Here is a 27330-nt window from a genome sequence, read left to right as displayed (position 1 = left end):
CCCTGTCGAAAAGTAACGTTCCAAGTTTCTCCGCCGAACAACTGGAAATAATTTTAATTTAAGACCACCTTTTAAAGTTCCTCCATTTTCCGCAGTCGCAATTTGTACATCTCTATAATATAATTTCGTAAAATAATTCTTTTCAATTACACCAAGCCTCAGGAACTGTGCATTCAACGATTCAATTATATAAACGAGGATTAATTTCATCGTATTGTTCGTAGCTTTCACGCAGCTTCCCCGGTTTGAACAAGAAAGGATTCATCATTCGAAACTGTTCTCTCCGCCCTTTTTTCTTCTCTTCCTTTCTTTTATTTTTTCACCCAAGCTTTTATCGCGAGTTTAGCCATTTCCCCGCGAAAAAAGGAGGTTCGAATTACATCGACGATCGTTTAGTTCCAGCGGATGTTATTTCCTCTGAGGAAACCAAGGTGGTCCTGATGGAGCTGTTTCTCACTCTGCGGATAAAGGCGAGCGGTAATTTCGCGCGATCAAAGAATCTCCTCCTCTATTTATACTCGTGTATGTGTGTGTTAGCCTATAGTACGATGCTTACGATGAAAAACAAAAACGGGACAAATTGTATTTACGTGGAGAACGTAACAAATCCCCCCCCTTTGGCTAGATGTACCTGTGTGTTGCTGCTGCGTTCTTTTTTTCCTCAGGAATTACCTCTTCCTGCTCGAACAAAAAACAGGATTACCCGAACGGGGGTGATTTTCATGTAACGTGGATTATGCGTCCGTGGTATGATAAAGGGACGAGAATTAATTAACAAAAAAGAAAAAAGAAAAAAAGGAAGGGAGAGAAATGAAAGAAAAGAGAGAAAGGAAGCGAGGAAAAATAGGAAAGAAGATAGATACCGAGGAAGTCGCTTGCGCAACATTTGTACAAGCTGCTGGTGGCTGTTGTAGCGACGTAACCGTGGAAGGGAAATAAATATAGAGGTGGTAGGGAGCCCGATATAAAGGATCGTTATCCTGGTGCCGGATAACGATGTATACTCGTCTTTCACGGCTTCACCGCGGTTGATTCGCCGGCCAACTATCCATCAGCTCGAGGAACATTATCAGCTGTCGTGTCAACCGCGATAACAACCCCTCTCCTTCGTTCTTATAGTTTTATCATCGCACCTCGAACTTCGCGTCGTGAATTCTCGTAATAACCGATTACCATTTCGATTCTCACTTATTTATTTTCTTAGAGATTCTTATTACTTCAAGTTGGTACCTTTTATTAGGTCACCGCATAATTTCGCGATGGAAGTGAAAAGTGTTTTAACGAAAATCCAAGGAAATTCTAAGTCTGATTAGAGAAAAAATTGTGGAATAAGAACGAGCTTGCGTTTTCTTTTTCTAAAGAAATTTATAGGTTTGTTGGAAATATTGATCCAAATTATAAAATTCCACGGGAACTTATGGGACGATACGATACTTCCGATCGTTTCTTTCAAACCTACACGAATAAATTAGGTAATTCCGACGTTTTCTCGAGTATCGATCTAATAATAACGCGTGATCCTATTGTCCGCGAGATTGACGATGTGAAACTTTGACATAACTCGGTAGTTAAACTCCGGACGACAATGAGGGAAGCTGAAGTTACGTGGCCACCATCTATCAGGTATCGAATTCCTTAATAAAAAGGTATCAAAGATATGACAAGCCTCGTACCGGTAAACATTGGGTCTACAAAGATTATCGGATGACAAAATGGGAAACCCTGTGACGTCTTTACAATGGAACAACAGGTCACTCACGTCGTACAAGAAACACGTGAAATCACTACCTATTCCATTACACCAGAACTGAAATCAGTCGACAGCCTGTTAAAAAGAAAAAATGAAAAAAAAAGTTACGTTTGTAGTATCGTAATTTTAAGCAAGCGTAGTTTTAAGGAAATGTGGCCAGCATAAGAGAGAAGGCGGTCGACGAGCGACGATAGCCAGGGCCTAACGGGTAAAACCTCGGCGACGAGAGGCCCACGAAGGGCCTGGCTATAAAGTACGGTGTACGAGGGATGGAAGGACAGTGTGTTTGGAAAAGTCGAGAGGCGTGAGTAGAAGAAGCGTGTGTCATAGTCAAATGTATTATAGTTATTCATGTATTTTGTTATCACACGTTCAATCGAAACATTATCACCGTACGAACTAGAGCCAATATTTTTCCACGAGTAACATTATCCCCCGTGGGTTAATCGAACCCTGGCATCGTTTGATCGTGTCGGATAAGATAATTAAACGAATTTTCGGTGTTTTTCGGGATTCGAGGATGAAATAACACACGTTGCCGCAGAATACACAGGCACACGTAGGCAAACAAGTCGTGTGATATAAACTGGCAATAACTCGCACCTGTTCACGTGGATCCAGACGTATTCCCACTGTAATGGCCACAGGAATAGTTTCGGATTTTATGGGACACGCGTTTCCTCGCCTGCATGCTAACACGGAGAGAAACACGTTCCATGTGTGTACATTCAGGTTTGTATGGGTGCGTGTGGCGACCGTGTACTGTCTAATTACGAACAGGCTATTCTACCAAACAGCGAAGAGAATGGAAGGAAGGGAGAGCTTCCGGAAACTGTCGACCTATCAAATCGGAGAAATTTCTGAAGTCACGCGACCCGGTTTAAGCCACTGTCAAAGAGTTTAACACCTTCTATCTGTCCAACTGCAGGTGGTTTCTTTTGTTCGGTTAAATTGGATTTCGATAGCGAGGACGTTTGTGAAAAAAAAAAAGAGAAAAAACGTGTCGGTCGTGTTGTGACTTTCGTTCGTCCGATTTGATCGCGCGATGGAAACCGAGCTTTCAATTCAGCTCGACGATTATCTTCCATCTAACTTTTTGCAGCCTCACTTGTTGAAGCGCAGCTTTTTTGTTCTTATATTCTAACGTAGTTTCGAGTGGATTTTTCATGGTATTCGTAAATTATTGTTCGTTTCACAACGAAGACGAAGTTTCGTTCTTCTCGATAGAAATTATTCGTAGAAATTTCAATTCTGGAGAAACTTGTGGAACGGTGTCTTCTAGAATTTCGCAGAAAGCCTCGCGCGTGTCTATAGAACGAGAAAGGGATTTATTCATCTGAGAAAATTTCACTCGCATTTCCCGCTATTTGCAATACGAGAGGAGAGAGAGAGAGAGAGAGAGAGGTACGCAGAATCGCGACTGCGGTTTTAATTACGAGATTGAAAACGGCGCACAGGGCATCGTTGACGTTTTCCGCAAAAGAAACAGCCATAGAAACGGCTTAGCTTTTTCAAACGAATCGAACGAGAGGCTTTTCTTTGGCGAGAAGGAAAGGCACCGTTGCGATGGCAAAAGCTGATTTATCGCGTTCAACGGCGTGAACGACTGCACAGGGATGTAAGCTGCTTTGCCAGCCAGCCAGCCAGCCAGCCAGCCAAGTTTCGATAGAGCCACTCGTATTTCCGCGAAGAATCATTATCGACGCGGAGTTGAGCGGCCCAGTCGATACTCGACGGGGCGTTTCTCTGCATATCTGGCTGGCTAATGGCGGAAATATGCGATCAAACGACCGGACACAAACGAACTACACGGAAACATGACCGAACTTCTTGCCTAATTGCGAGTTCTCTCCACGGACATTCTTGCTTTAGCAGGAATCCGTTTCTGCTTTCCACGCGTTCGAGTATCGTGCTCTTGCCTCTTCACGAACTCGATTCGCGTCCCTCCGATTGAGTGACTCTCGTGATCAAACGAGAGTATTTGTGTAACGTGAGAAACTATGGGAGAGTTAAAGAAGAGGATATTAGGGAAGAGTATTTTTTAGGGAAATTGCCAAGTCGTAAACGCGGAATATTTGTGCAAAGCAGAACTATGGAAGAGTTGAAGAAGATATTAGGGAAGAATATTTTTTAGGGAAACTGCGAAGTCGTGGAATATTTGTGTAATCTAAAACTACGGAAGAGTGAAAGAGGAAAATAGAATTCAAAATTTAGCTAAAAAAGGACTTTAAAGCTCTACTGCTATACAGAGAATATTCTTCCCCAATATCTTCTTTTTTCACTCCGTTATACTTCCACATTCCCCAAATATTTCACGTTTAATCCGTCAGTCGTCCCGTTTGACCGCGAGAGTCGCTCAATTGGAACGACGCAAATCGAGGTTCCGACAGAATAATCTCCCAGATTTAAAAGGTAAATGAAAAAGGCACTGCAGATACTAGGAATGGTAAAACTAGAAAATTTCAAATGTAGACTAAGTTTGGTACAAGAAAAATCGTAACACGAAGGGGACACGACAAAAGGTACACAACTTCGCTAATTCTATTGTTTTTCGAACAATTTTCCCTCAGGAGGAACGTAATTCATTCCACATTCAGATTCTAATCAGAATTTCTCGAATTAACGAGAGATCCAGGCAAGCTTGGGGGAAGAGATTTCGTCTCGTAGCCACGTATACCCGTGTACACCGGGTGTAAATTGAACTTCTTAATGCATACTATCGGTGTCTACGCGAATACCCTAATTCGAGCGTGCATAATTAATAGCATATATTACAGGGAAGGCGTGACAGAGCAAATTGAATTCTCTCAGTAGTGGTCAGAGTGGAGATTTGAGGTCGATCGTGACCGACACGGAATAGTTAACCACGTCTGGCATGTTCAATTATGACTCACGACCGGTGTGAGTTCGGTAGGAAGGACGAAATCGTACTCGCTGTGTTACCAGGCCTCTATTCTCTCCCTCTCTGTGTTTCAAGCTACAAGAGAGAATTTACGGTGAAATCGCGCGCGTGTGTGTTTGCGGGCAAACTTTTACACGTATCGTCAGGTTTTATTTCCCGAGTCAGTCGTGCTCCTAGGTTCCCTGTCGAAAAGTAACGTTCCAAGTTTCTCCGCCGAACAACTGGAAATAATTTTAATTTAAGACCACCTTTTAAAGTTCCTCCATTTTCCGCAGTCGCAATTTGTACATCTCTATAATATAATTTCGTAAAATAATTCTTTTCAATTACACCAAGCCTCAGGAACTGTGCATTCAACGATTCAATTATATAAACGAGGATTAATTTCATCGTATTGTTCGTAGCTTTCACGCAGCTTCCCCGGTTTGAACAAGAAAGGATTCATCATTCGAAACTGTTCTCTCCGCCCTTTTTTCTTCTCTTCCTTTCTTTTATTTTTTCACCCAAGCTTTTATCGCGAGTTTAGCCATTTCCCCGCGAAAAAAGGAGGTTCGAATTACATCGACGATCGTTTAGTTCCAGCGGATGTTATTTCCTCTGAGGAAACCAAGGTGGTCCTGATGGAGCTGTTTCTCACTCTGCGGATAAAGGCGAGCGGTAATTTCGCGCGATCAAAGAATCTCCTCCTCTATTTATACTCGTGTATGTGTGTGTTAGCCTATAGTACGATGCTTACGATGAAAAACAAAAACGGGACAAATTGTATTTACGTGGAGAACGTAACAAATCCCCCCCCTTTGGCTAGATGTACCTGTGTGTTGCTGCTGCGTTCTTTTTTTCCTCAGGAATTACCTCTTCCTGCTCGAACAAAAAACAGGATTACCCGAACGGGGGTGATTTTCATGTAACGTGGATTATGCGTCCGTGGTATGATAAAGGGACGAGAATTAATTAACAAAAAAGAAAAAAGAAAAAAAGGAAGGGAGAGAAATGAAAGAAAAGAGAGAAAGGAAGCGAGGAAAAATAGGAAAGAAGATAGATACCGAGGAAGTCGCTTGCGCAACATTTGTACAAGCTGCTGGTGGCTGTTGTAGCGACGTAACCGTGGAAGGGAAATAAATATAGAGGTGGTAGGGAGCCCGATATAAAGGATCGTTATCCTGGTGCCGGATAACGATGTATACTCGTCTTTCACGGCTTCACCGCGGTTGATTCGCCGGCCAACTATCCATCAGCTCGAGGAACATTATCAGCTGTCGTGTCAACCGCGATAACAACCCCTCTCCTTCGTTCTTATAGTTTTATCATCGCACCTCGAACTTCGCGTCGTGAATTCTCGTAATAACCGATTACCATTTCGATTCTCACTTATTTATTTTCTTAGAGATTCTTATTACTTCAAGTTGGTACCTTTTATTAGGTCACCGCATAATTTCGCGATGGAAGTGAAAAGTGTTTTAACGAAAATCCAAGGAAATTCTAAGTCTGATTAGAGAAAAAATTGTGGAATAAGAACGAGCTTGCGTTTTCTTTTTCTAAAGAAATTTATAGGTTTGTTGGAAATATTGATCCAAATTATAAAATTCCACGGGAACTTATGGGACGATACGATACTTCCGATCGTTTCTTTCAAACCTACACGAATAAATTAGGTAATTCCGACGTTTTCTCGAGTATCGATCTAATAATAACGCGTGATCCTATTGTCCGCGAGATTGACGATGTGAAACTTTGACATAACTCGGTAGTTAAACTCCGGACGACAATGAGGGAAGCTGAAGTTACGTGGCCACCATCTATCAGGTATCGAATTCCTTAATAAAAAGGTATCAAAGATATGACAAGCCTCGTACCGGTAAACATTGGGTCTACAAAGATTATCGGATGACAAAATGGGAAACCCTGTGACGTCTTTACAATGGAACAACAGGTCACTCACGTCGTACAAGAAACACGTGAAATCACTACCTATTCCATTACACCAGAACTGAAATCAGTCGACAGCCTGTTAAAAAGAAAAAAAGAAAAAAAAAGTTACGTTTGTAGTATCGTAATTTTAAGCAAGCGTAGTTTTAAGGAAATGTGGCCAGCATAAGAGAGAAGGCGGTCGACGAGCGACGATAGCCAGGGCCTAACGGGTAAAACCTCGGCGACGAGAGGCCCACGAAGGGCCTGGCTATAAAGTACGGTATGCGAGGGATGGAAGGACAGTGTGTTTGGAAAAGTCGAGAGGCGTGAGTAGAAGAAGCGTGTGTCATAGTCAAATGTATTATAGTTATTCATGTATTTTGTTATCACACGTTCAATCGAAACATTATCACCGTACGAACTAGAGCCAATATTTTTCCACGAGTAACATTATCCCCCGTGGGTTAATCGAACCCTGGCATCGTTTGATCGTGTCGGATAAGATAATTAAACGAATTTTCGGTGTTTTTCGGGATTCGAGGATGAAATAACACACGTTGCCGCAGAATACACAGGCACACGTAGGCAAACAAGTCGTGTGATATAAACTGGCAATAACTCGCACCTGTTCACGTGGATCCAGACGTATTCCCACTGTAATGGCCACAGGAATAGTTTCGGATTTTATGGGACACGCGTTTCCTCGCCTGCATGCTAACACGGAGAGAAACACGCTCCATGTGTGTACATTCAGGTTTGTATGGGTGCGTGTGGCGATGATTGTATCGAACAGACGATGCTCCATGAAACGCTGTATCCTGCAACGCAGACGCGTTTTCTGACCGCTGACTTTGTCTTTTATGGCTGCGAGATTTTACACACCGGTTATCGTAACGATCGTACTTTATCCCCTATCCTTTATCCTCGCTTCCATTGTCGACGCGCATACTGCGAGATTCAGTAAGGAGAATCGGCGATTCTACTTTGGTGCTTTTGGATATTAAGCTTTTATGGGTTCTTGATATGATTTTCGAGACTTTTGGGGATGTGAGAGGTTTCGAGTGATATGTCGGTTTTATTGAATAGCGCGTGCTTTTGGGAGAGTTGTGAGTGTGAGATGGATTGTAGTTTCAATCGGGAAGAGTGTTTTTAAGGATTTTAACATATTCTTGGAATTTTTTGCTGATGGAATTTACAAATCTGAGGCACATTTTTTTAAATATTCTGTTTAAGCACAGTGGATGCAATTTTCACTTCCCAGGAATAATTTAGTTAAATAAAAAAATGTGAACACTTCACTATTATCATCACACTCTTGGAACTTTTTTCAGATTGTTTCTATAATCCTAAGACACATTTTTTTAAATATACCTTTTCAGCACACTGGATGCAATTTTCACTTCTCAGGAATAATTTAGTTAAATCTAGAATGCTTCAAAAAAATGTGGACACTTTACTGTGTGTACATTCAGGTTTGTATGGGTGCGTGTGGCGACGATTGTATCGAACAGACGATGCTCCATGAAACGCTGTATCCTGCAACGCAGACGCGTTTTCTGACCGCTGACTTTGTCTTTTATGGCTGCGAGATTTTACACACCGGTTATCGTAACGATCGTACTTTATCCCCTATCCTTTATCCTCGCTTCCATTGTCGACGCGCATACTGCGAGATTCAGTAAGGAGAATCGGCGATTCTACTTTGGTGCTTTTGGATATTAAGCTTTTATGGGTTCTTGATATGATTTTCGAGACTTTTGGGGATGTGAGAGGTTTCGAGTGATATGTCGGTTTTATTGAATAGCGCGTGCTTTTGGGAGAGTTGTGAGTGTGAGATGGATTGTAGTTTCAATCGGGAAGAGTGTTTTTAAGGATTTTAACATATTCTTGGAATTTTTTGCTGATGGAATTTACAAATCTGAGGCACATTTTTTTAAATATTCTGTTTAAGCACAGTGGATGCAATTTTCACTTCCCAGGAATAATTTAGTTAAATAAAAAAATGTGAACACTTCACTATTATCATCACACTCTTGGAACTTTTTTCAGATTGTTTCTATAATCCTAAGACACATTTTTTTAAATATACCTTTTCAGCACACCGAGTAACATTATCCCCCGTGGGTTAATCGAACCCTGGCATCGTTTGATCGTGTCGGATAAGATAATTAAACGAATTTTCGGTGTTTTTCGGGATTCGAGGATGAAATAACACACGTTGCCGCAGAATACACAGGCACACGTAGGCAAACAAGTCGTGTGATATAAACTGGCAATAACTCGCACCTGTTCACGTGGATCCAGACGTATTCCCACTGTAATGGCCACAGGAATAGTTTCGGATTTTATGGGACACGCGTTTCCTCGCCTGCATGCTAACACGGAGAGAAACACGTTCCATGTGTGTACATTCAGGTTTGTATGGGTGCGTGTGGCGACGATTGTATCGAACAGACGATGCTCCATGAAACGCTGTATCCTGCAACGCAGACGCGTTTTCTGACCGCTGACTTTGTCTTTTATGGCTGCGAGATTTTACACACCGGTTATCGTAACGATCGTACTTTATCCCCTATCCTTTATCCTCGCTTCCATTGTCGACGCGCATACTGCGAGATTCAGTAAGGAGAATCGGCGATTCTACTTTGGTGCTTTTGGATATTAAGCTTTTATGGGTTCTTGATATGATTTTCGAGACTTTTGGGGATGTGAGAGGTTTCGAGTGATATGTCGGTTTTATTGAATAGCGCGTGCTTTTGGGAGAGTTGTGAGTGTGAGATGGATTGTAGTTTCAATCGGGAAGAGTGTTTTTAAGGATTTTAACATATTCTTGGAATTTTTTGCTGATGGAATTTACAAATCTGAGGCACATTTTTTTAAATATTCTGTTTAAGCACAGTGGATGCAATTTTCACTTCCCAGGAATAATTTAGTTAAATAAAAAAATGTGAACACTTCACTATTATCATCACACTCTTGGAACTTTTTTCAGATTGTTTCTATAATCCTAAGACACATTTTTTTAAATATACCTTTTCAGCACACTGGATGCAATTTTCACTTCTCAGGAATAATTTAGTTAAATCTAGAATGCTTCAAAAAAATGTGGACACTTTACTATCATCACACTCTTGGAACTTTTTTCAGATTGTTTCTATAATCCTAAGACACATTTTTTTAAATATACCTTTTCAGCACACTGGATGCAATTTTCACTTCTCAGGAATAATTTAGTTAAATCTAGAATGCTTCAAAAAAATGTGAACACTTCACTATTATTATCACACTCTTGGAACTTTTTTCGGATTGTTTCTATAATCCTAAGACACATTTTTTTAAATATACTTTTTCAGCACACTGGATGCAATTTTCACTTCTCAGGAATAATTTAGGTAAATCTAGAATGCTTCAAAAAAATGTGGACACTTCACTATTATCATCACACTCTTGGAACTTTCTTCAGATTGTTTCTACAACCCTAAGACGCTTTCTTAACATTCTTTTTAAGTACACTGTATAGTAAGAAAACACTGGATGCAATTTTCACTTCTCACGAATAATTAACTTAAACGTATTTATCACCATCGTTGAAATCTTCTCCAGATATTCTCTACAACCCCTCAGGCACGTTTCTTTCACATTCTTTCCAAGCAAATTGCCCGATAAGTAAAACTGAATTAAATCGACTTTGCATTTGGCACGCTTCACTCTTAAAATAGCTAAAATTGAAACTCCAAATTTCCCCTCGTCGACTACTTCGCTCCGTCAATTATACGAAAATACAATCCGTTCCGTTTTCCAGCGCAGAAATAGCGCAGACAAAACTGACGTATCAACAGTCAAGAATAAAACGATTACAGCACAATACCGTTCGAATACGCTTGGGAAGATGTTTACCGGGAAATTGCGAGGATGATTCGTCCGGCAGGACGTCCCATTATCCGTCTGTATTGTCGCCGTTTTATTTCCCGCGTGTCGAACCACGCGAAAAATGCAGATCGTTAGAGTGTATTATTTCGAGTATCGCCAGGTGAAATTTAACCGACGAGTACACACTTTCGACGATTGTATTGCACGAACGAAAAAAAAAAAAGATGGTAATTTCATTACAACGTGCTCGAAGAATTAAAGCTATCAAGCACGCAACGAACGTATTATTCGATCGTCGGCACTTCGCTGGATTTTCATGCTGTTGCGATGACATTGACCCGTCCAATTACACTTTTTCCACCACTTTGTTCTTCCCTACGATATCTATACATTTTCTTTCTCCAAACGCGAATATCGTCTATTTTTCCCTCCCGTTCAATTTCAATTACGAAATATTTAGCTCGGATCGAATTCTTCTCAATATCGACACCGTTGAATTAAACGAGTGTCCGAGAATTCGTATAAAATCCCCATAACACCGCGGCGCTGTGTTAACGATCTCGATAATATCGTTAGCCGGGTATTATCCATCGAGGAATAATTTACTTTCAATTCTCCAACACACGTTCTATACGAACCTTTAATTCTTCCCTGAAATCCCTAAGAGGATATTTTATTCTAATTATAATCTCTCCGCGTTAATCCTTTGATTCCAGTGATACGTGTGTGTACGCAGGAGAATCGACGAGAGAAATATAGAGAGACACGGTGAATGAAAATGTGCACGCAATAAAATCAGATTAAAAGAGATCGATGAACAAGTGAAATTTAATAAACGAAGGAAAGAAGGTGCGAGCTGGGAATATCGCGGTATATGGTTCAGGACTTACTCCATCTGGATGATATTTCGGCGCACCGCTGGGCGTTGTGTTTGATCCGCAGAATTCGGCGAGGACATCCTGTAGCTTTCGCGTGGAATCTGAAACAATGAAGTTAAAAGCAACCGTGACTTCCTGCTTCGCTGTACAGCTTCCTGTTTACCGCAACAGAAAATGCAATTTCTGCGGGAATTGTAATGGCGCTCCCGCTTAGAATGTGTAACAAAATTGCATTCGACCTCGAGCTTACAAACGTTGCACGATACAATAGAATATGGAGGGAGGAAGAGAGAGAATCTATTTGGAACTGACCAAATAATTAGTGAATTGCCTTTATGTTTCTGCGAAGGTAGGAACATCTTTTGTGGCGAACCGGTGAAACGATCAAACTGGAAGCTTTCTCGTCTCAAAAATGGTAGAAACATTGGAATGGTTTCAATAGCGTGGGAATTGTTTCAAATCGCACAGTTTGCGTCATTAGGTCACTGTTTTCTTTTAACCCTTTCTCTGTCGCAGGTTTGGTACGTAACGCGCGTACCAGACGGTAGATGTTCGATTGTGATCGATAAATCTTTCGTTTTGGAGCTTTAAAGATGTTAAAAAATTTGTTATTTCGTTGAATTAAGGTGGAAGTGTGTGCAGGACAGACATTGTGAATTAAAATGAGGTGAAAGTGTGCGAAATAAAATATTCGCAGCGCCTGTAGGCGCCAAGGGCCATCAGCGAAAGGGTTAAACGGTAAATTTGTAAATACGAGATTTGAAATTTGTAAAATTGGTAAATATGAGAAACTAATTTGAGTAAAATTTCAATTTCAGCCTCTCACGCTGGAAAAATCGAGCGAAACTGTCCTTTTCGTCTTCAATATTTCCGATTGGCCGAGAGATAAAAAGTTGCTTTTTACACGACTTCCATCATTTTTGCAGATCGCCACATTCACGGTCTCTCACGTTCTCCACTTTTCGCCTATTCTATTTATTTCTTCCTCTCTCACCCTCTCTTTACTCCTATTTTCACCAAGCAAGCCTTTCTCTCTCCTATTCCTCCGCCGACTTTTTTCCGAAATTTCCAAAAGTAAAACACCGTGGCGACGATGATTCTTTCTTGCGCCAGATTGACCCAGTAACACACAAACTTAAGTTTCTTCCCTTTCTTTTAAGTCGTTTCCTCGATTAACTGCATCCTGTTTGCTCCACGAAGGCAGAATTTTATAAACGACTCGGTTTTCCCACGGTTTCGATCGATCCATTCTCTTGGTCACGATGATCGTTATTGATTCTCGTCGATTTAATTAATTTTTTGGTAATTAGTTTGTCGTATTTGGTCGAGAATGTTGTTTAAATACGATGGAAGTTTACACGTGTTCTTCGAAATTTCAGAAAATTCAGTTAGAATAATAAATATGCCGTTTAGAAGTATGAATTTTGGTAGGCTATATTTCAATCATTTGTAAACACAGAAGTCGCAGGGAAAATAATACGAAACTGCAAAATTATAATCGTTACAATATGTAAACAGAACTCCCAATTTACTACAAACATAAAATTTATGATATCAGTTATTTCGTGATATAATATAATAAACAAAAATGGAATACGCTTCTGATTTATGTAAAACATTACTTAATGTAATAATTTTACCATTACTATGGCTATTTTTAATACAGGACCACAGATCAGTCTAATTTTTAATCATCGCTGACATCAAATTTATTATAAACAGCCAAAATTTACGATATAAACTAATTCGTGATATTACAATAAACAAAAATCGAATAAACTTTTGATTTACGTAAAACATTATTCAGCATAATAATTTTACGAAGACCACAAGTCTCTCGCAAGCTTAATTTCACCGTGAGAAAGTAATATAATAGAATTTCACGAAAACATTCTTAATTATTAATACAATTATTTATTTTAATTACATATTTCCTACAAATATCTCTAAATTATTTCTAGATGTTAAACAAATCAATAATATTTTAAGTTTAGCCATTGTACTTTCTTTTATTGAAGAAAGCTATAAGGATATATAACGTAGTGTTATAACAATCGTGTAAATTAATAATAAAATTGTGAAAATTAATAATTATACCGTGTTATAACATTGTAATAGAAGAAGAACAGAAATTTCCCGCGAAAAATAGACGATCTCCCGCGAAAAACAGTCGATTCCCGCCCGACCTTGTTAACGACTTCGCCAATGACTTTGGGGAGAGGGTACCGCAGGTATATAAGGACCCGCCGAAATTTCGGGAGCTCATTACCCTTTATACTGGGCCCTAGACACTTCGCGGCAAATTAGTCTTAAAGGTTCTGAGATGTGAATAGAGTGGTCGAGGGTTACTAGCTAACCTATGTCCACCCTATACACACTCTACCTTCCTCTGAAATTTATATACTATAGAATTTCAATTACTACCTATTAGACATTTCTATTTTCTTTTTAAATCAAACTTTAACAATCACCGGTACGCGGTAGACACTTAATATCAGACTTTAAATACGCGACTTCGACCTTCGGTTTAGAAATAAGATAATATTATTTTCCCAATTAGACTTCGAATTGTTTGGAAGGTTTAGGGAAATAAACATTTGAATTTTAGTCATCGTTGCTCTTTATTCTTGTCGAATAGGATATTGAAATGAATTTGATGTTTTGCTAATGGAATTTGGCGTTTCAGCTATCGATCAATTAAATACTTTTTCGTTACAGCTTCTTAATAATCGATAATACGTGCTATTCTTACAGCTATTGAAATTAATTTGAAATTTTTCTTTCAGTTTTTCGAATTTATTTTATGTCTCTGATATTTTCTCTGATATTGAATTTATTTGATGATATGTGATTTTGTGTACTAATAATTTACAGCTATCCAAGGAGTTTGCATGATTTGCATGTTAAGTAGTTAGTTATTTTATTATTGTACTGTATATTGTGAGCTGATTTGGAACGAGCGCACTACACTCGTGCACTACGCCCACCCTTAATTAAACCGTTTCGCTAGTTTATCGTAATTAATAATCTACTTTCGGAATTTACACGAGAATTTTTGAATTTTTATAAATATTAGAGTCAGTGCATCGCGTTTTGAAATAATAGCTTCATCCCTAGTTCGATTATTATTGAATATTTTTTCGCGTTCAAGTGACACTTCTCCCAAATTATCGTCGCGACTTTTATCGAAATTTACTTATATCATAGAATCGAGAAAAATGTAAATTCACGGGTTCCTTTACGCGTATTCTATTCAAATTTTGCTTTATTACAAAAATCGAGAATAATATAAAATCGCGGTTTTCCCTCTGAAATAAAACTTGAATAAACCGCGTTTCGAAATACTTTTCGCGTCGTCCATTCCACAGTGACTCACGCTTGGTCATTCAAAGTGGCATTTGGGTCATTCAAAGTGGCATTTGGGTCATTCAAAGTGGCATTTGGGTCATTCAAAGTGGCATTTGGGTCATTCAAAGTGGCATTTGGGTCATTCAAAGTGGCATTTGGGTCATTCAAAGTGGCATTTGGGTCATTCAAAGTGGCATTTGGGTCATTCAAAGTGGCATTTGGGTCATTCAAAGTGGCATTTGGGTCATTCAAAGTGGCATTTGGGTCATTCAAAGTGGCATTTGGGTCATTCAAAGTGGCATTTGGGTCATTCAAAGTGGCATTTGGGTCATTCAAAGTGGCATTTGGGTCATTCAAAGTGGCATTTGGGTCATTCAAAGTGGCATTTGGGTCATTCAAAGTGGCATTTGGGTCATTCAAAGTGGCATTTGGGTCATTCAAAGTGGCATTTGGGTCATTCAAAGTGGCATTTGGGTCATTCAAAGTGGCATTTGGGTCATTCAAAGTGGCATTTGGGTCATTCAAAGTGGCATTTGGGTCATTCAAAGTGGCATTTGGGTCATTCAAAGTGGCATTTGGGTCATTCAAAGTGGCATTTGGGTCATTCAAAGTGGCATTTGGGTCATTCAAAGTGGCATTTGGGTCATTCAAAGTGGCATTTGGGTCATTCAAAGTGGCATTTGGGTCATTCAAAGTGGCATTTGGGTCATTCAAAGTGGCATTTGGGTCATTCAAAGTGGCATTTGGGTCATTCAAAGTGGCATTTGGGTCATTCAAAGTGGCATTTGGGTCATTCAAAGTGGCATTTGGGTCATTCAAAGTGGCATTTGGGTCATTCAAAGTGGCATTTGGGTCATTCAAAGTGGCATTTGGGTCATTCAAAGTGGCATTTGGGTCATTCAAAGTGGCATTTGGGTCATTCAAAGTGGCATTTGGGTCATTCAAAGTGGCATTTGGGTCATTCAAAGTGGCATTTGGGTCATTCAAAGTGGCATTTGGGTCATTCAAAGTGGCATTTGGGTCATTCAAAGTGGCATTTGGGTCATTCAAAGTGGCATTTGGGTCATTCAAAGTGGCATTTGGGTCATTCAAAGTGGCATTTGGGTCATTCAAAGTGGCATTTGGGTCATTCAAAGTGGCATTTGGGTCATTCAAAGTGGCATTTGGGTCATTCAAAGTGGCATTTGGGTCATTCAAAGTGGCATTTGGGTCATTCAAAGTGGCATTTGGGTCATTCAAAGTGGCATTTGGGTCATTCAAAGTGGCATTTGGGTCATTCAAAGTGGCATTTGGGTCATTCAAAGTGGCATTTGGGTCATTCAAAGTGGCATTTGGGTCATTCAAAGTGGCATTTGGGTCATTCAAAGTGGCATTTGGGTCATTCAAAGTGGCATTTGGGTCATTCAAAGTGGCATTTGGGTCATTCAAAGTGGCATTTGGGTCATTCAAAGTGGCATTTGGGTCATTCAAAGTGGCATTTGGGTCATTCAAAGTGGCATTTGGGTCATTCAAAGTGGCATTTGGGTCATTCAAAGTGGCATTTGGGTCATTCAAAGTGGCATTTGGGTCATTCAAAGTGGCATTTGGGTCATTCAAAGTGGCATTTGGGTCATTCAACTCTGGCTTTGGGTCATTCAAACTGGCATTTGGGTCTCTCAATCTGGCATTTGGGTCATTCAATCTGGCATTTGGGTCATTCATGGCATTTGGGTCATTCAAAGTGGCATTTGGGTCATTCAAAGTGGCATTTGGGTCATTCAAAGTGGCATTTGGGTCATTCAAAGTGGCATTTGGGTCCTTCAATCTGGCTTTGGGTCTCTCAATGTGGCTTTGGGTCTCTCAATCTGGCATTGGACCACTGGTGGAACCAAATTCAAGGCTTGGAGGACTCAAAACTGTGTGGTGGAAGCAAAATTCGATGCTTGGAGGATGCAAATGGCTCACTGAGGGAATTTCAAAGGCTCGATAGATCTGAGAGTTGGTATGCCTTAGGTAATTCCTATTGTTTATTGTTTAAAGCAAAATTCGATGCTTGGAGGATGCAAATGGCTCACTGAGGGAATTTCAAAGGCTCGATAGATCTGAGAGTTGGTATGCCTTAGGTAATTCCTATTATTTCAAAAAATTATACTAACAAAGGAACATTTCGAATTGATAATCGTCGATTTATCTAATTAATATATTCAAAATTATTATCTTTTCAGATATTTCCCTTCCTTCTACTGATTTTCATGTAAACTTGTATGAGAAAATGAGTAGAAAATTGTAGAGTGCCACATGCGTGTGATATAAAATACTGTAAAGTATGCGAATGTGAACCAAGCAAATGTTAACTTTAAGTAGTCCATAAGATAAAATAAGTTAGTAAATATTTGAATCATCCATCGATGGACATCGTGGGATGCGTGCGTTTTAACTTTAAGTATAGTTCATAAAATAAAATAACTAATTCTAAGATAGAAAATTGTATTAAATACCATGTGCGCGCTCTCTTACAGAGATACGCGACTCATTTGTAGCATAATTAATAAAAATGCCTTCCGCATTTTTACCAACGTCGATACTAAACATAGAACAATAATGTTCTCGCGAATACCGATTCTCGATCGCTCAGTTCCTTCGAGCTTTTACGTGACGCACTTGCCCACGAATAGCGCGCGATACTCGTACAAGTACGTCGCGTATGCTCGTCGGTTCTTTCGAGCAATCGAGAATTTGTCGTTTCGAATCTTATCTCACGGGCGAATGATAGTGAAATATGAGACACTCGTATAGCGTACCGCGAAATATTTTTAAAGACACGAATTTTTGGTAAAGTGTCTATTTTCTTTTGCTGCAAATGAGTAACGCGTATCTCCGAAGATAGAGAGTTGCCAGTAGGGACCTTGTTTTTGTCGGGTCTCGTGCGTAGTCACCTCCTCGTGGTGGGACCTGGTAATTGGTACACTTTTTCCAGAAATGAGAATTTTTGGGAAGGGATACCAAGCTGAGAACTACGCGTACCCGTAGTCACTCTGTTTCTTAGGAATACAGAGTGGACTGCGGGTACTAATATATACACAGTTAAGAGATAGTTTGAGATTGGTTTGTAAAATGAAACAAGTTAATTTTAAGATAGAAAATTAATTCTAAGGGTACTACTTATATACACAGCCATTTTGAGATTAGTTCGTAAAATGAAATAAGTTAACACTAAGATAGAAAATTGAACACTATGTGCGCGCTCGTAGATATACATATAAGTTTGAGATATATTAAGAGATAGGGATAAGTTCAATAACTTGTGTAAATTGAGGAACTTTCTCTAGGATTTTAAAATTGCTTTATTATTTAAAAAACTTAATTTTATAGAGGAAACTTCGTGGGATTGACCAATATTCTTTGTAAATAACTTTATGAGACAAAACAGCATTAAAATTCAACTAAAATACTTAAATTTGGTTCTTCATATTACATATTTAGAAAGAGCACTTCTTCCTCCTTAAAATGATTCCAATTGCAAGTTAGTATCTCTTAGTCAATCAGAAATATTGAAAGCGAAATGATTTCACGATTTTTCAACACAAATTAATTTCTCATATCTACCAATAAATATACCAACTTCAAGAAAATCTGATATAGTAAGAGAAAGGATTCGATTCTACTCCATTCTATTCAACGATATAACTTCCGATAAAATGAATCCACGTTTTTACTAGCCTGTTTTCACGAGACAAATATCAACATCTCACCGTGTCTCCTACAGTGGCAATTAAACCGATATCGGCGGGGTATTACTCGAGTCTTCGAGTGGAGACGAAAGGTATATAGAACTCTCAAATGGATATTCCGGAAAGAAAGGGCAAGGATAAAGCTGCAATTGTAGGAAGGTTTATTGGCCAGCTTCAATCCATAAGGAAGAAGAAAATCGTGGAGAAGATTAGAGAACAGGGACAGAGAGAAAGAGATCGATCGTCGGGCATCTGGGATTTAGTTGTTTGCAGAAGAAACAACGCCGATAAATTGACTAATAATAGGAGACCATTGGCCTAATCTACCAGCGTCGACGTCATAATGCACTTAACGGACAGGATATTTTTGGGCGTCGACTATTTTCGGGCCGATTGACGAGAACGATGATGGATCGCGCTCTGGCCAAACGGCACGCGTGATTAACGTGCACGTCGGAAACTCGCATTTCCGCTCTGAGAATCGCCTCCGGGGGAAAAATTCGGGAAATTGATGTTACGCTACTCTTCAAAAAATGAAAAATCAAACCATGCGGAAATTGAACGGCGATCACGATTTTCCTCTCTATCTCTCTCTCCGCTATTTTCCAATTGTACCGCTAGTTCATCGAAACAAAAAACGTTCGATTGTTTGAGAATTTATAGAAAGCGACAATTGGAAATTGAAATTGACACGGTAATTGCTGCTCGTTCGAGAGCTCGGTCAATTAGCGATTTCGTTTTCGACATATTGTGTGTGCGTATACCACAGAACAGCGGCCGGCGTTTCTGCGGTGTTACCGGGACACAGTAGAAGTGGTTCGCTATGGTCAAACACGATAAACACGTAACACTTAAGTGGCCTTTCCGCGGAACGTTGGAAGATTCATGCTAACGAGACTGTAAAATGAAAAGTTTCCGTGGATACGATTCTGTTTATGGTATTAATACGAGGAGCCGGAGGATCGTATCTCAACGTGGATTACCTAAGAAAAATGTACACTTGAAAATTTCGAATATATCCGAGAGACACATTGTGTCTTACTGAAGAAGACGGGACCCGAATAAATTCCACTTCCTTAGCAGAAGATGTTGCTTAAATTTACATAATTCCATAAACAACGAGCGTGTTACAGACCGTGGCTTTCTATCGCGGATTCTGCACAGATTAATTGCATTACCCATGGAAATCATTCTCGGGAAAAAAAGGAAAGAAACTCTGTTGGGAGTATTATTAATTTCATCGAGGATTCTTCGATCGATAAGAGAAAATCTAGAGGGGGATAGATAAGAGTAGTGAAAAATACGAAGGAAATTTTGGTCGAGTAGGAAGAATTTTCTGTTTCCCTTCTTTAAAAAATGCACACTACCACCGACAGCTCGGTTTTTCAGCCTCGACTCTGGTAACAGAGTTCCAGTGAAGCGAAAGTTGCAACAACTGGGCCGACTGTTTCGCTTTTTTACTTACAAGCTGCCAAGTCCTGGAGCTGTTGAAATTCCGCCGGTGAGAGCTTATCCCAGTGAAAGGCCATCCTTACTTCTTCTGGTCTCTATCTCCCGCAGGACGAACGCCCAATTGTTCAACGCTGAAAGTCGTCACCTGTAGATGGAAAGATATCGCCGGATTAGGAAAAGCTTTTCAATCCATCGTTGTACGGGAGAGATGTTAGCTCGTTTCACCTTCTAAGGTTCTAGAAATTCGCGTGATAGCATATCGACTGTTCTAACAAATGATTCTAATAGTTGGAGATCACTTCGTTGGAAAAAGTTTTCGATAGCTTGTTTAAACGAGAAATTTCATCTTTAATACATGTTGGAGTTAATTTTATTGTAGCATTGGGCTGTAGACAGGTACTCGATAAAATTGATAACAGGTACGAATATACATTAATATTAATACGGAATACTAAAGGCTACGGTATTTCAGTTCTCTCGAATACTCGGCGCTCTTAGATCTCGATTTTCTTTAACTCTCGAATACTCTGCACTCTTCGATCTCGATTTTCTCTAACTCTCACGCTCTCAAATACTCTGCGCTTTTCGATCTCGGTTTTCTTTAACTCTCACGCTCTCAAATATTCTGCATTCTTCGATCTAAATTTTCTCTAACTCTCGCGTTCTCAAATACTCTGCACTCTTGGATCTAAATTTTCTCTAACTCTCGCTCCACGACTCACTATTCCTCTATTTCTCTCACTGAACGCGGATATTCTTAAAACACATTCGGTCACGTCTATCCAAATCTCTACGTGGCCACGCACTCGGTCCAAACACTATTCATTCATACCTCTATCGCTCGATCTCAAGTATTCTTCGTTCACACAGCTATCGCTCCAATTGCATAAGAGTTATCTTACCGCTGGGAGTTGCATCAAATTATCATTAATACTCCCTTATCGTATTTTATCAATTGCAGCGAAGCATTACTTTTATATACCATCCGACAAACACTTAACGCTACAAAAATTCATTCTGTTTAATCTGTTTTTACGTCTGAAAACGGGTACACCAAAGTGACTATACATTCTTAAATTTATCCAACATCTTTATACACAAGCTCTCCCCAGCTGCAAGCTGTATAAACTGTTACGACCTATTTTTCTGGCAGTCTTAGGGCTAGCGACAAACTACTTCCACGTTAATTTAACGTTCACTTTATGCTACAAACGAGACTCTCAGCCTGCGCGACGAGCACACCATTTCCCGTTTCCTCCGTTTTCCTCTTTTCCTCTCATAATGAATTTTTCACAACTTTCAAAAACGATCGTTCCGGACCGTTCGTTTCGCTCGTTACTACACGCGAAATCCCAAGCTACGATTATTTTGTAAATACCGGCTAATTATCTCGTTAAACACGACCGCGTTTTCCGCCGTTCGACGCTGTTTGTCGAAATAAACGATTACTCTCTCTCTCTTTTTCTCGCCATCGCGAAATCCAATAACCCGCGCGACGAATTGACTCCTCGCGTCGAAAAATCGAGGGAAAACTCGAACGAATATACACACTTCTTTCTCTCGACGTCTTTTTTCCTGCTCGTTTCACAGCGGTGCTTTTATTTCTCGCGGACACTCGAAAAGCTTTGCCTACGGAGTTCCGCAGATTCAAGGACCGTCAGAGACCATAAAGGATTTCACCGAGATATTCGCCCCCGTCGTCTTTCCACCGAAAAACCACCTTCCAGCCGTCTTTCTCTACGTCGTGTCCGCGACAAATGGGGCGAGTCGCGATCCTAAGACTATTTTTGACGACTCGAGACGTGCACAGGAAACGACGGACCCGGAATTCTAGGACAAAACGATCCCCTTGAGTTTTCTACGTGGATAAATTGCCTCGACAATGTGTGTGTGTGTAGGAGAAACAGAGAGTTTCGTGGACTCGCCTGGACGTTTCTACGGTAGATTCTTTGCGAACTCTGGTTGTGAGAGAGGAAAATGTTAATCAGGAATTCTTGATGATGCCTAGGGGCTGTTTTCATTTAGTTAACCCTTTATAACCCGATTTTTCTTCGTTCGTGAGGAGAAAGACGAAGGTACATTAGAATTTTTAATTTTGATGGCAGGAGATTGTATTTAACTCTGTGTAAAATGATGGCTATTCGATTTTTCTTCGTTCGCGAGAAGAAAAGTTATTACACATTTTTGCAGGGAAACTTAGGAAATGAAAATTTTGTTTTAAAAAAGAATTATAAATTTCTACGAATTTAGTTATTATAAATGTCACTGTAGAGGCCCCAGTGGAATGTAAAGGGTTAAATTCTCGCTATTATTCAGGAGTCCAGACTTTTAAGCGTTAAAAATGTGAATGAAAGAAAATTTCTTGCTAAATTGCTAATTAAACCAGCCTTAGATATCGAAAACATATAGAACTGCAAACCATAGCGAGAAAAAAGAGATTCTTTGTAAAGAGCAAAAATATAAAATAAATCGAACAAACCACCCTAATCAATATAACCAATTTCTACCTAAAATTCTCTTCTCCCTTCAAGCTTCACCTTCTCTCTCACCCGCGAAACGCAAGAATTCAGAAACATCCCCAAGCAAAAGACGAGAAGTTAGTGTACCTGTCGACGGAACGAAAAGTTTCCATCCCTTCGATATTCGAGTAGGCCTCCTCCAGCTGGACTCTCTCCGGAAATTTAATTCCTACTTTCCATCTAAACGCTAGCCGGAGAGCATTTGGGGAACTCGGAAACGGCAACCGGCAGGATGCGAGCGTGAAATTACCGGTTCACCAGCAAATATCCCGGAAGTTGTCGGTTTTCGCCCGGAAGGAAGTTTATCGGCCACGTCGGCACAGCGACGCGAGCCGAGTTTGTTACTCTTATCTCGAACTTCCTACTCGCGGCCGATCAGAGGACGATACGGCGTTAAATAAAACGCCGCCGTCTGTTGCTGGACAATTTCGTCGTGGGCGAAACCGGGTGGAAAGGATTCCAGACGGCTAGGGTGGAGGGCAAAAGGAAAGGATATACAGCGAGAGAAGCTGGAAAAAGCAACGTTCGAACGCGAGTCACGAATTCCATCGGCGCGTGCAAACAAATCCGAAAATTGAAAATCCTCTTTCTTCGCCTTCCCCCCCCCCCCCCCCCCTCTTTCTCTCTTTGCTGGAGGTTAGGTTAAAGGGGGAACGAGCGGAAACAGTTCAGTTTCCGCGGCGATCGATCACGGAGAATTATCATAAGATAATAGTTGAGGAAAGTTAGAATGATGTTACCTAACGTTCGCGGTCCGGATAAAAAGTTTCCGAAATTACACGAATCTCTGCGGAGATAGGAAATTGAGAGTATTCCGATGGACGACGAAGAAAGAGAGAGGGAAAGGAAATGTTATCTGGTTGATCTGAATAAAAAGTTTCCACGAGTTTGGTGTATGTAATTAATGGGTTCTTTTTTCTTTTCGTTCGATTTTTATTCGCAGCTTTTGTAGTAAGTTCTTTCCTTTTTTTTTTGTTGTCGGAGCAATTCTTTTTTTTTTTCGAACAGCTGCGAAGGAAGTTTGTCGAGTCGTTGAAGAGAAGTTTCTTCTCTGCAAGCTGTATTTCGCTCATCGTGAAATGCTTGATTAGCTGGATTTATGAAGAGAGATTCTAAGGGAAAGAAGGTTTTGTCTCGTTTTATGTAGGCCAACGGTTTAGGAACTATTTTTCTTCACTCTGGAAGCCGCACCTTGGGGTGCACTTTCTTGCACTGTGAGCTTCCAAACCAGTATGCAACAATAGACATTTAGTTTCTGTTATGTACCTTTAGGAGCTGGACAATTCTCCGAGGATCGTGAATGAAGCTTTGCCACGAATATTACCACGTTTAAAATAAACTTTTCTCTAAACGCGACACTTCTACTACTAGAAGAAAACAGTAAAAGAACTGCAGAATACTTTGTTTCACGCGTTTGACAAAAATAAGTAACAAACAAGTAAACGACTAAAAATAATCAAATTGATCGGTGGGTACATTTGTAAAAGATTCCACGCAGAATCTTCCACCTTCAAAGGTCGCGACATCAAAAGAAAAAGCGTAAAAAAATTCAAGGAACGTCGTTCCCCTAATTGGCCACTAACTAAACGAAAAGAAAAGAAAACGAACCAAAAAAAAAAAAAGAAAGGAAAAAGAACAGCATCCTCTAATTGGTCAATTCTAACTTCGTTTCATCGTCAGCTACTCTGCTATCCTTGAGCTACAGCAGAAATGTATTCATCTGCTTGTTTTCCCAAGAACAGCGAGAGCACGATTTCGCAGCATCGTGTCGTCGATAAGCACGGTACACGAGAGTAGAACCGAGAGACTTAAGTAAGATGAATCCAGCACTAACGGGTTGACAAATATCGATGGGCTCCGATCGAGGGCGTTAAAATGGAAGCTGGTCGGACGTACGGAGTTTCGCGAAAGGAACAGCCGTTTCTGAGAGGTGTACGTTCCACGTGATGTCACTGTCGGGGCGATACATCACGCGTGTAACAGCGAGATAGGAAAATATGGGGACATTTTCAATCGATCGACATGCTGTCGATGAAAATTCACCTATCACGCCTCTAAGTAGAATATCGAATCGTCAGTTCTTCCTGTGGATTGCATTTTGTGCATTCCAACATCCTTCGAACGTTCTCCAAACATTCTCAAACATTGTCAAAATGAATAATTTTAATCGAGATATTCAATTTTTACACCTTTTCATTTCTCCACTGTCTCTTTCATCGAAGAGTAAACGAACGAGCAAGTCCATGAGCGGGGAAACAACTGTTCGAGTGAATTTCCCGTAAGCTGAAGCAACGAACGTTTCAGTCGAAAAGAGGTAAAGGAACCGGGGAAGCTGGACCAGCTTTTATTCGCTAATGGAGTAATTCCAGAGGCCGTGTGCTCGTAATTAAAAGCTGATGAAAAGGCGATTCAGGAGCGCGGTGTGACTAGAAACACGCTGCTCGTATCGTCGGATTTGAACCGATCGATCGTTGGATTAAAGAACACAGAGGTGCTTGGACTTTTCGAGTTAATTTCAAGTTGTTAATTGAAGAATTAATGCCGCCTTTTATGTATATACAATACCGGGCAATACCTAACCACTGAGCACTGCAATTTACAGATTAATGCCGCCTTTTATGTATATACAATACCGGGCAATACCTAACCACTGAGCACTGCAATTTCCAGAAAAATTTCCAGAAAAAAGTCAGCGACTTTGTGAATCTTTTATCATTCGAATCAATTGATATGAGACAAATTGATAAATGTAGAATAGAGATAAACTTCGAATCTATAAAAAATTAGCAGCGGATTTAATATCGATGAGAAGTGGGAGGTGATTCGAAACTTTTGGCCGGTAGTGTACGTATATAGAACAATAGAGGCGGAGAGAAGTGGACGATGATTTAACGCCTAAGTCTACTCGATTATTTTTTTCACGAAGGTACTTAACGTATATTCTTCTTTTGATAGTTCGAAGGCGTTGAACGTTGGCAATTTGTTAGATTAGAGGTATAATTGAGTTAACCTAGATAACCGGGTTCTACGGGTTGAACTTACTGTTCTGCGATAATGCAATGGTAAGGGCGTTGATAACTAATTGCAATTATGTTCACGTCATGTAAATTGAGGTAGAAATTCCTGTTACATAATGCATGGTACAATACCTCAACTTACGTTGACTCCCTGATGGAAAGTCTTTCAACTCAGTCGCATAATTCTCTGCCGATTTCCATAGTAACAATCTTCACGCGCCGCAACAATCGTACACATTTTCGTGTACCGTATAACACAAGTATACATTATTCAGAACAATTCGACACGCGAATCATCATTTAACAATCACATCTCACGCAGCTTCCGTTGACAAAGAGAGAGAGAGAGAGAAGAAAAGAAAGAATAATTATCCGAGATTGGCAGATAAACGAGCAAATCGAGAAGACAATTAGAGCCCATAAATAAATGCACCGCGGGGGGAAGTGCAATTTAATTATTGTTTCTCTTAATGGATCTTGCGTCCCTTCGTAGAAAGTGTACTAATTATTCCTGGCTGCGTGCACCACGTCGTTCACCTCAATTATTCAAATTAGCCTGGTTAAGTGCTGACCAAACATACATTTTCCGCAGCCTTATCATTATCGTTCCAGCCAAAGAAGATAACAAAAATTGCTCGCTCTCCTTTCGTTTGCTTTTTATTTTAAATTATTGGTAATATCGCTTCTATTTTAATTATTGTCAGAGAGAGAGAGAAAATACATCTCGTATGTTCAAACAGTAACGACTAATAAACACGACTATTAATCTAGCTAACGAAGTTATGATTGCATCTAAGGGGTCACATCGCGTGCGATGAGATACTAAAAAATTTATCGATCCAAATATCCAGCGCGTTCATTACATCGTAGATTCTTATCAACCAGAGATCTCTACCTGTAAATTACATCTCGCACACATACACCGTTTAATAACATTCGCCTACGAATTAGGGTAAAATACAACAGCACGAAACCCGGCTATTGTTACATAAAACACGGTAACCTTACGCAACGTTCATCACCAACTACGAACACTCAGGAATTACACTGTGGGTGATGATTGAACGTAATTGGAAAAATTGAAATTAATTCTCCGTCGTGAGGCGAAAGAGAGGGGGGAAAAAAGCTAGGTGGAAGATGAAACTGGTTTTATTGGCACAAGGATCGTTACGCAAAGTAGCTCAGCCGGGATATCTCCAATTAGATTGTTGCTAAATGACCTCTCGACGCGAGTATCTTGTACTCCAATTAAAGTATTAGGTGCAGTAACCAGACTACTCAGTTCTCTGCTAATTTCCTGCATTTTTTTTTTATCTTACGATGGAACTAATCGTTGGGAAATAATGGCGGAAGAATGTCTGAAGAGACTACTGTGCAATTCTTCCTGCGTCTTTATGCAAATATAGGGTTAATACCGTGGAATAAAATGTAATTCGATCATTAGTGGTATAAGAACGTTGTCGTCGTTTCCGTGATGGGTGCTAAAAAACAAATTAAATATCGTGAGAGTACTCGAGTGGAAGATATTCGTTCCACTGGACACGAAAGGGTTAAAAACGAAGTTTCATCCCTCAAAACGCGAAATCTTCGAAAATCTAAAAAGAAATCTTCGAAAATCTAAAAATTCGACCATTGGTGGTACAAGAAAGTTGTCGTGTCTGTGACGGATACTAAATTGAGATAAATTTTCGCGAAAAGTAACGAAAGGGTTAAAAACGAAGTTTCATCCCTCGAAACGCGAAATCTTCGAAAATCTAAAAAGCCGAACTCTTCCAATATCGTTATGCAAGTATAGCGTTAATATCCTAGCGAGAAAAAAAAATATAATTGAACCATTAAGCGATATAAAAATGTTGCACACGAAAGCCAGAGGAAATTTTCGTTTTCGGTGGCGCAGAAAAGTGGAAGTGATGAATCTTGGACGCGATCCATTAGAAAGTTTCGTCCCTCGAAACGCAATATCTCGCCGGTCTGAA

The 27330-nt window shown here is 40.0% G+C and overlaps 1 protein-coding gene across 1 annotated transcript in view; it reads right to left on the bottom strand.

Annotated features, from left to right (window-relative positions):
- Window positions 1–19895, bottom strand: part of LOC108580011 (diacylglycerol kinase 1) — an 89462-nt gene extending 69567 nt beyond the window's left edge. The window contains exons 1-2 of the mRNA XM_017943661.1: window positions 19832–19895; window positions 11321–11409 (exon numbers count right to left, since the gene is read on the bottom strand). Of these exons, the coding sequence (XP_017799150.1) occupies window positions 11321–11409; window positions 19832–19895 (153 nt within the window). The remainder of the gene's footprint in view (window positions 1–11320; window positions 11410–19831) is intronic.
- Between the last annotated feature and the right edge of the window lie 7435 nt (window positions 19896–27330).

Source organism: Habropoda laboriosa, unplaced genomic scaffold (assembly GCF_001263275.1).
Source record: "Habropoda laboriosa isolate 0110345459 unplaced genomic scaffold, ASM126327v1 scaffold2, whole genome shotgun sequence".
Classification (NCBI taxonomy): Eukaryota; Metazoa; Arthropoda; class Insecta; order Hymenoptera; family Apidae; genus Habropoda; species Habropoda laboriosa.
This window is presented reverse-complemented; position numbering and strand designations above follow the sequence as displayed.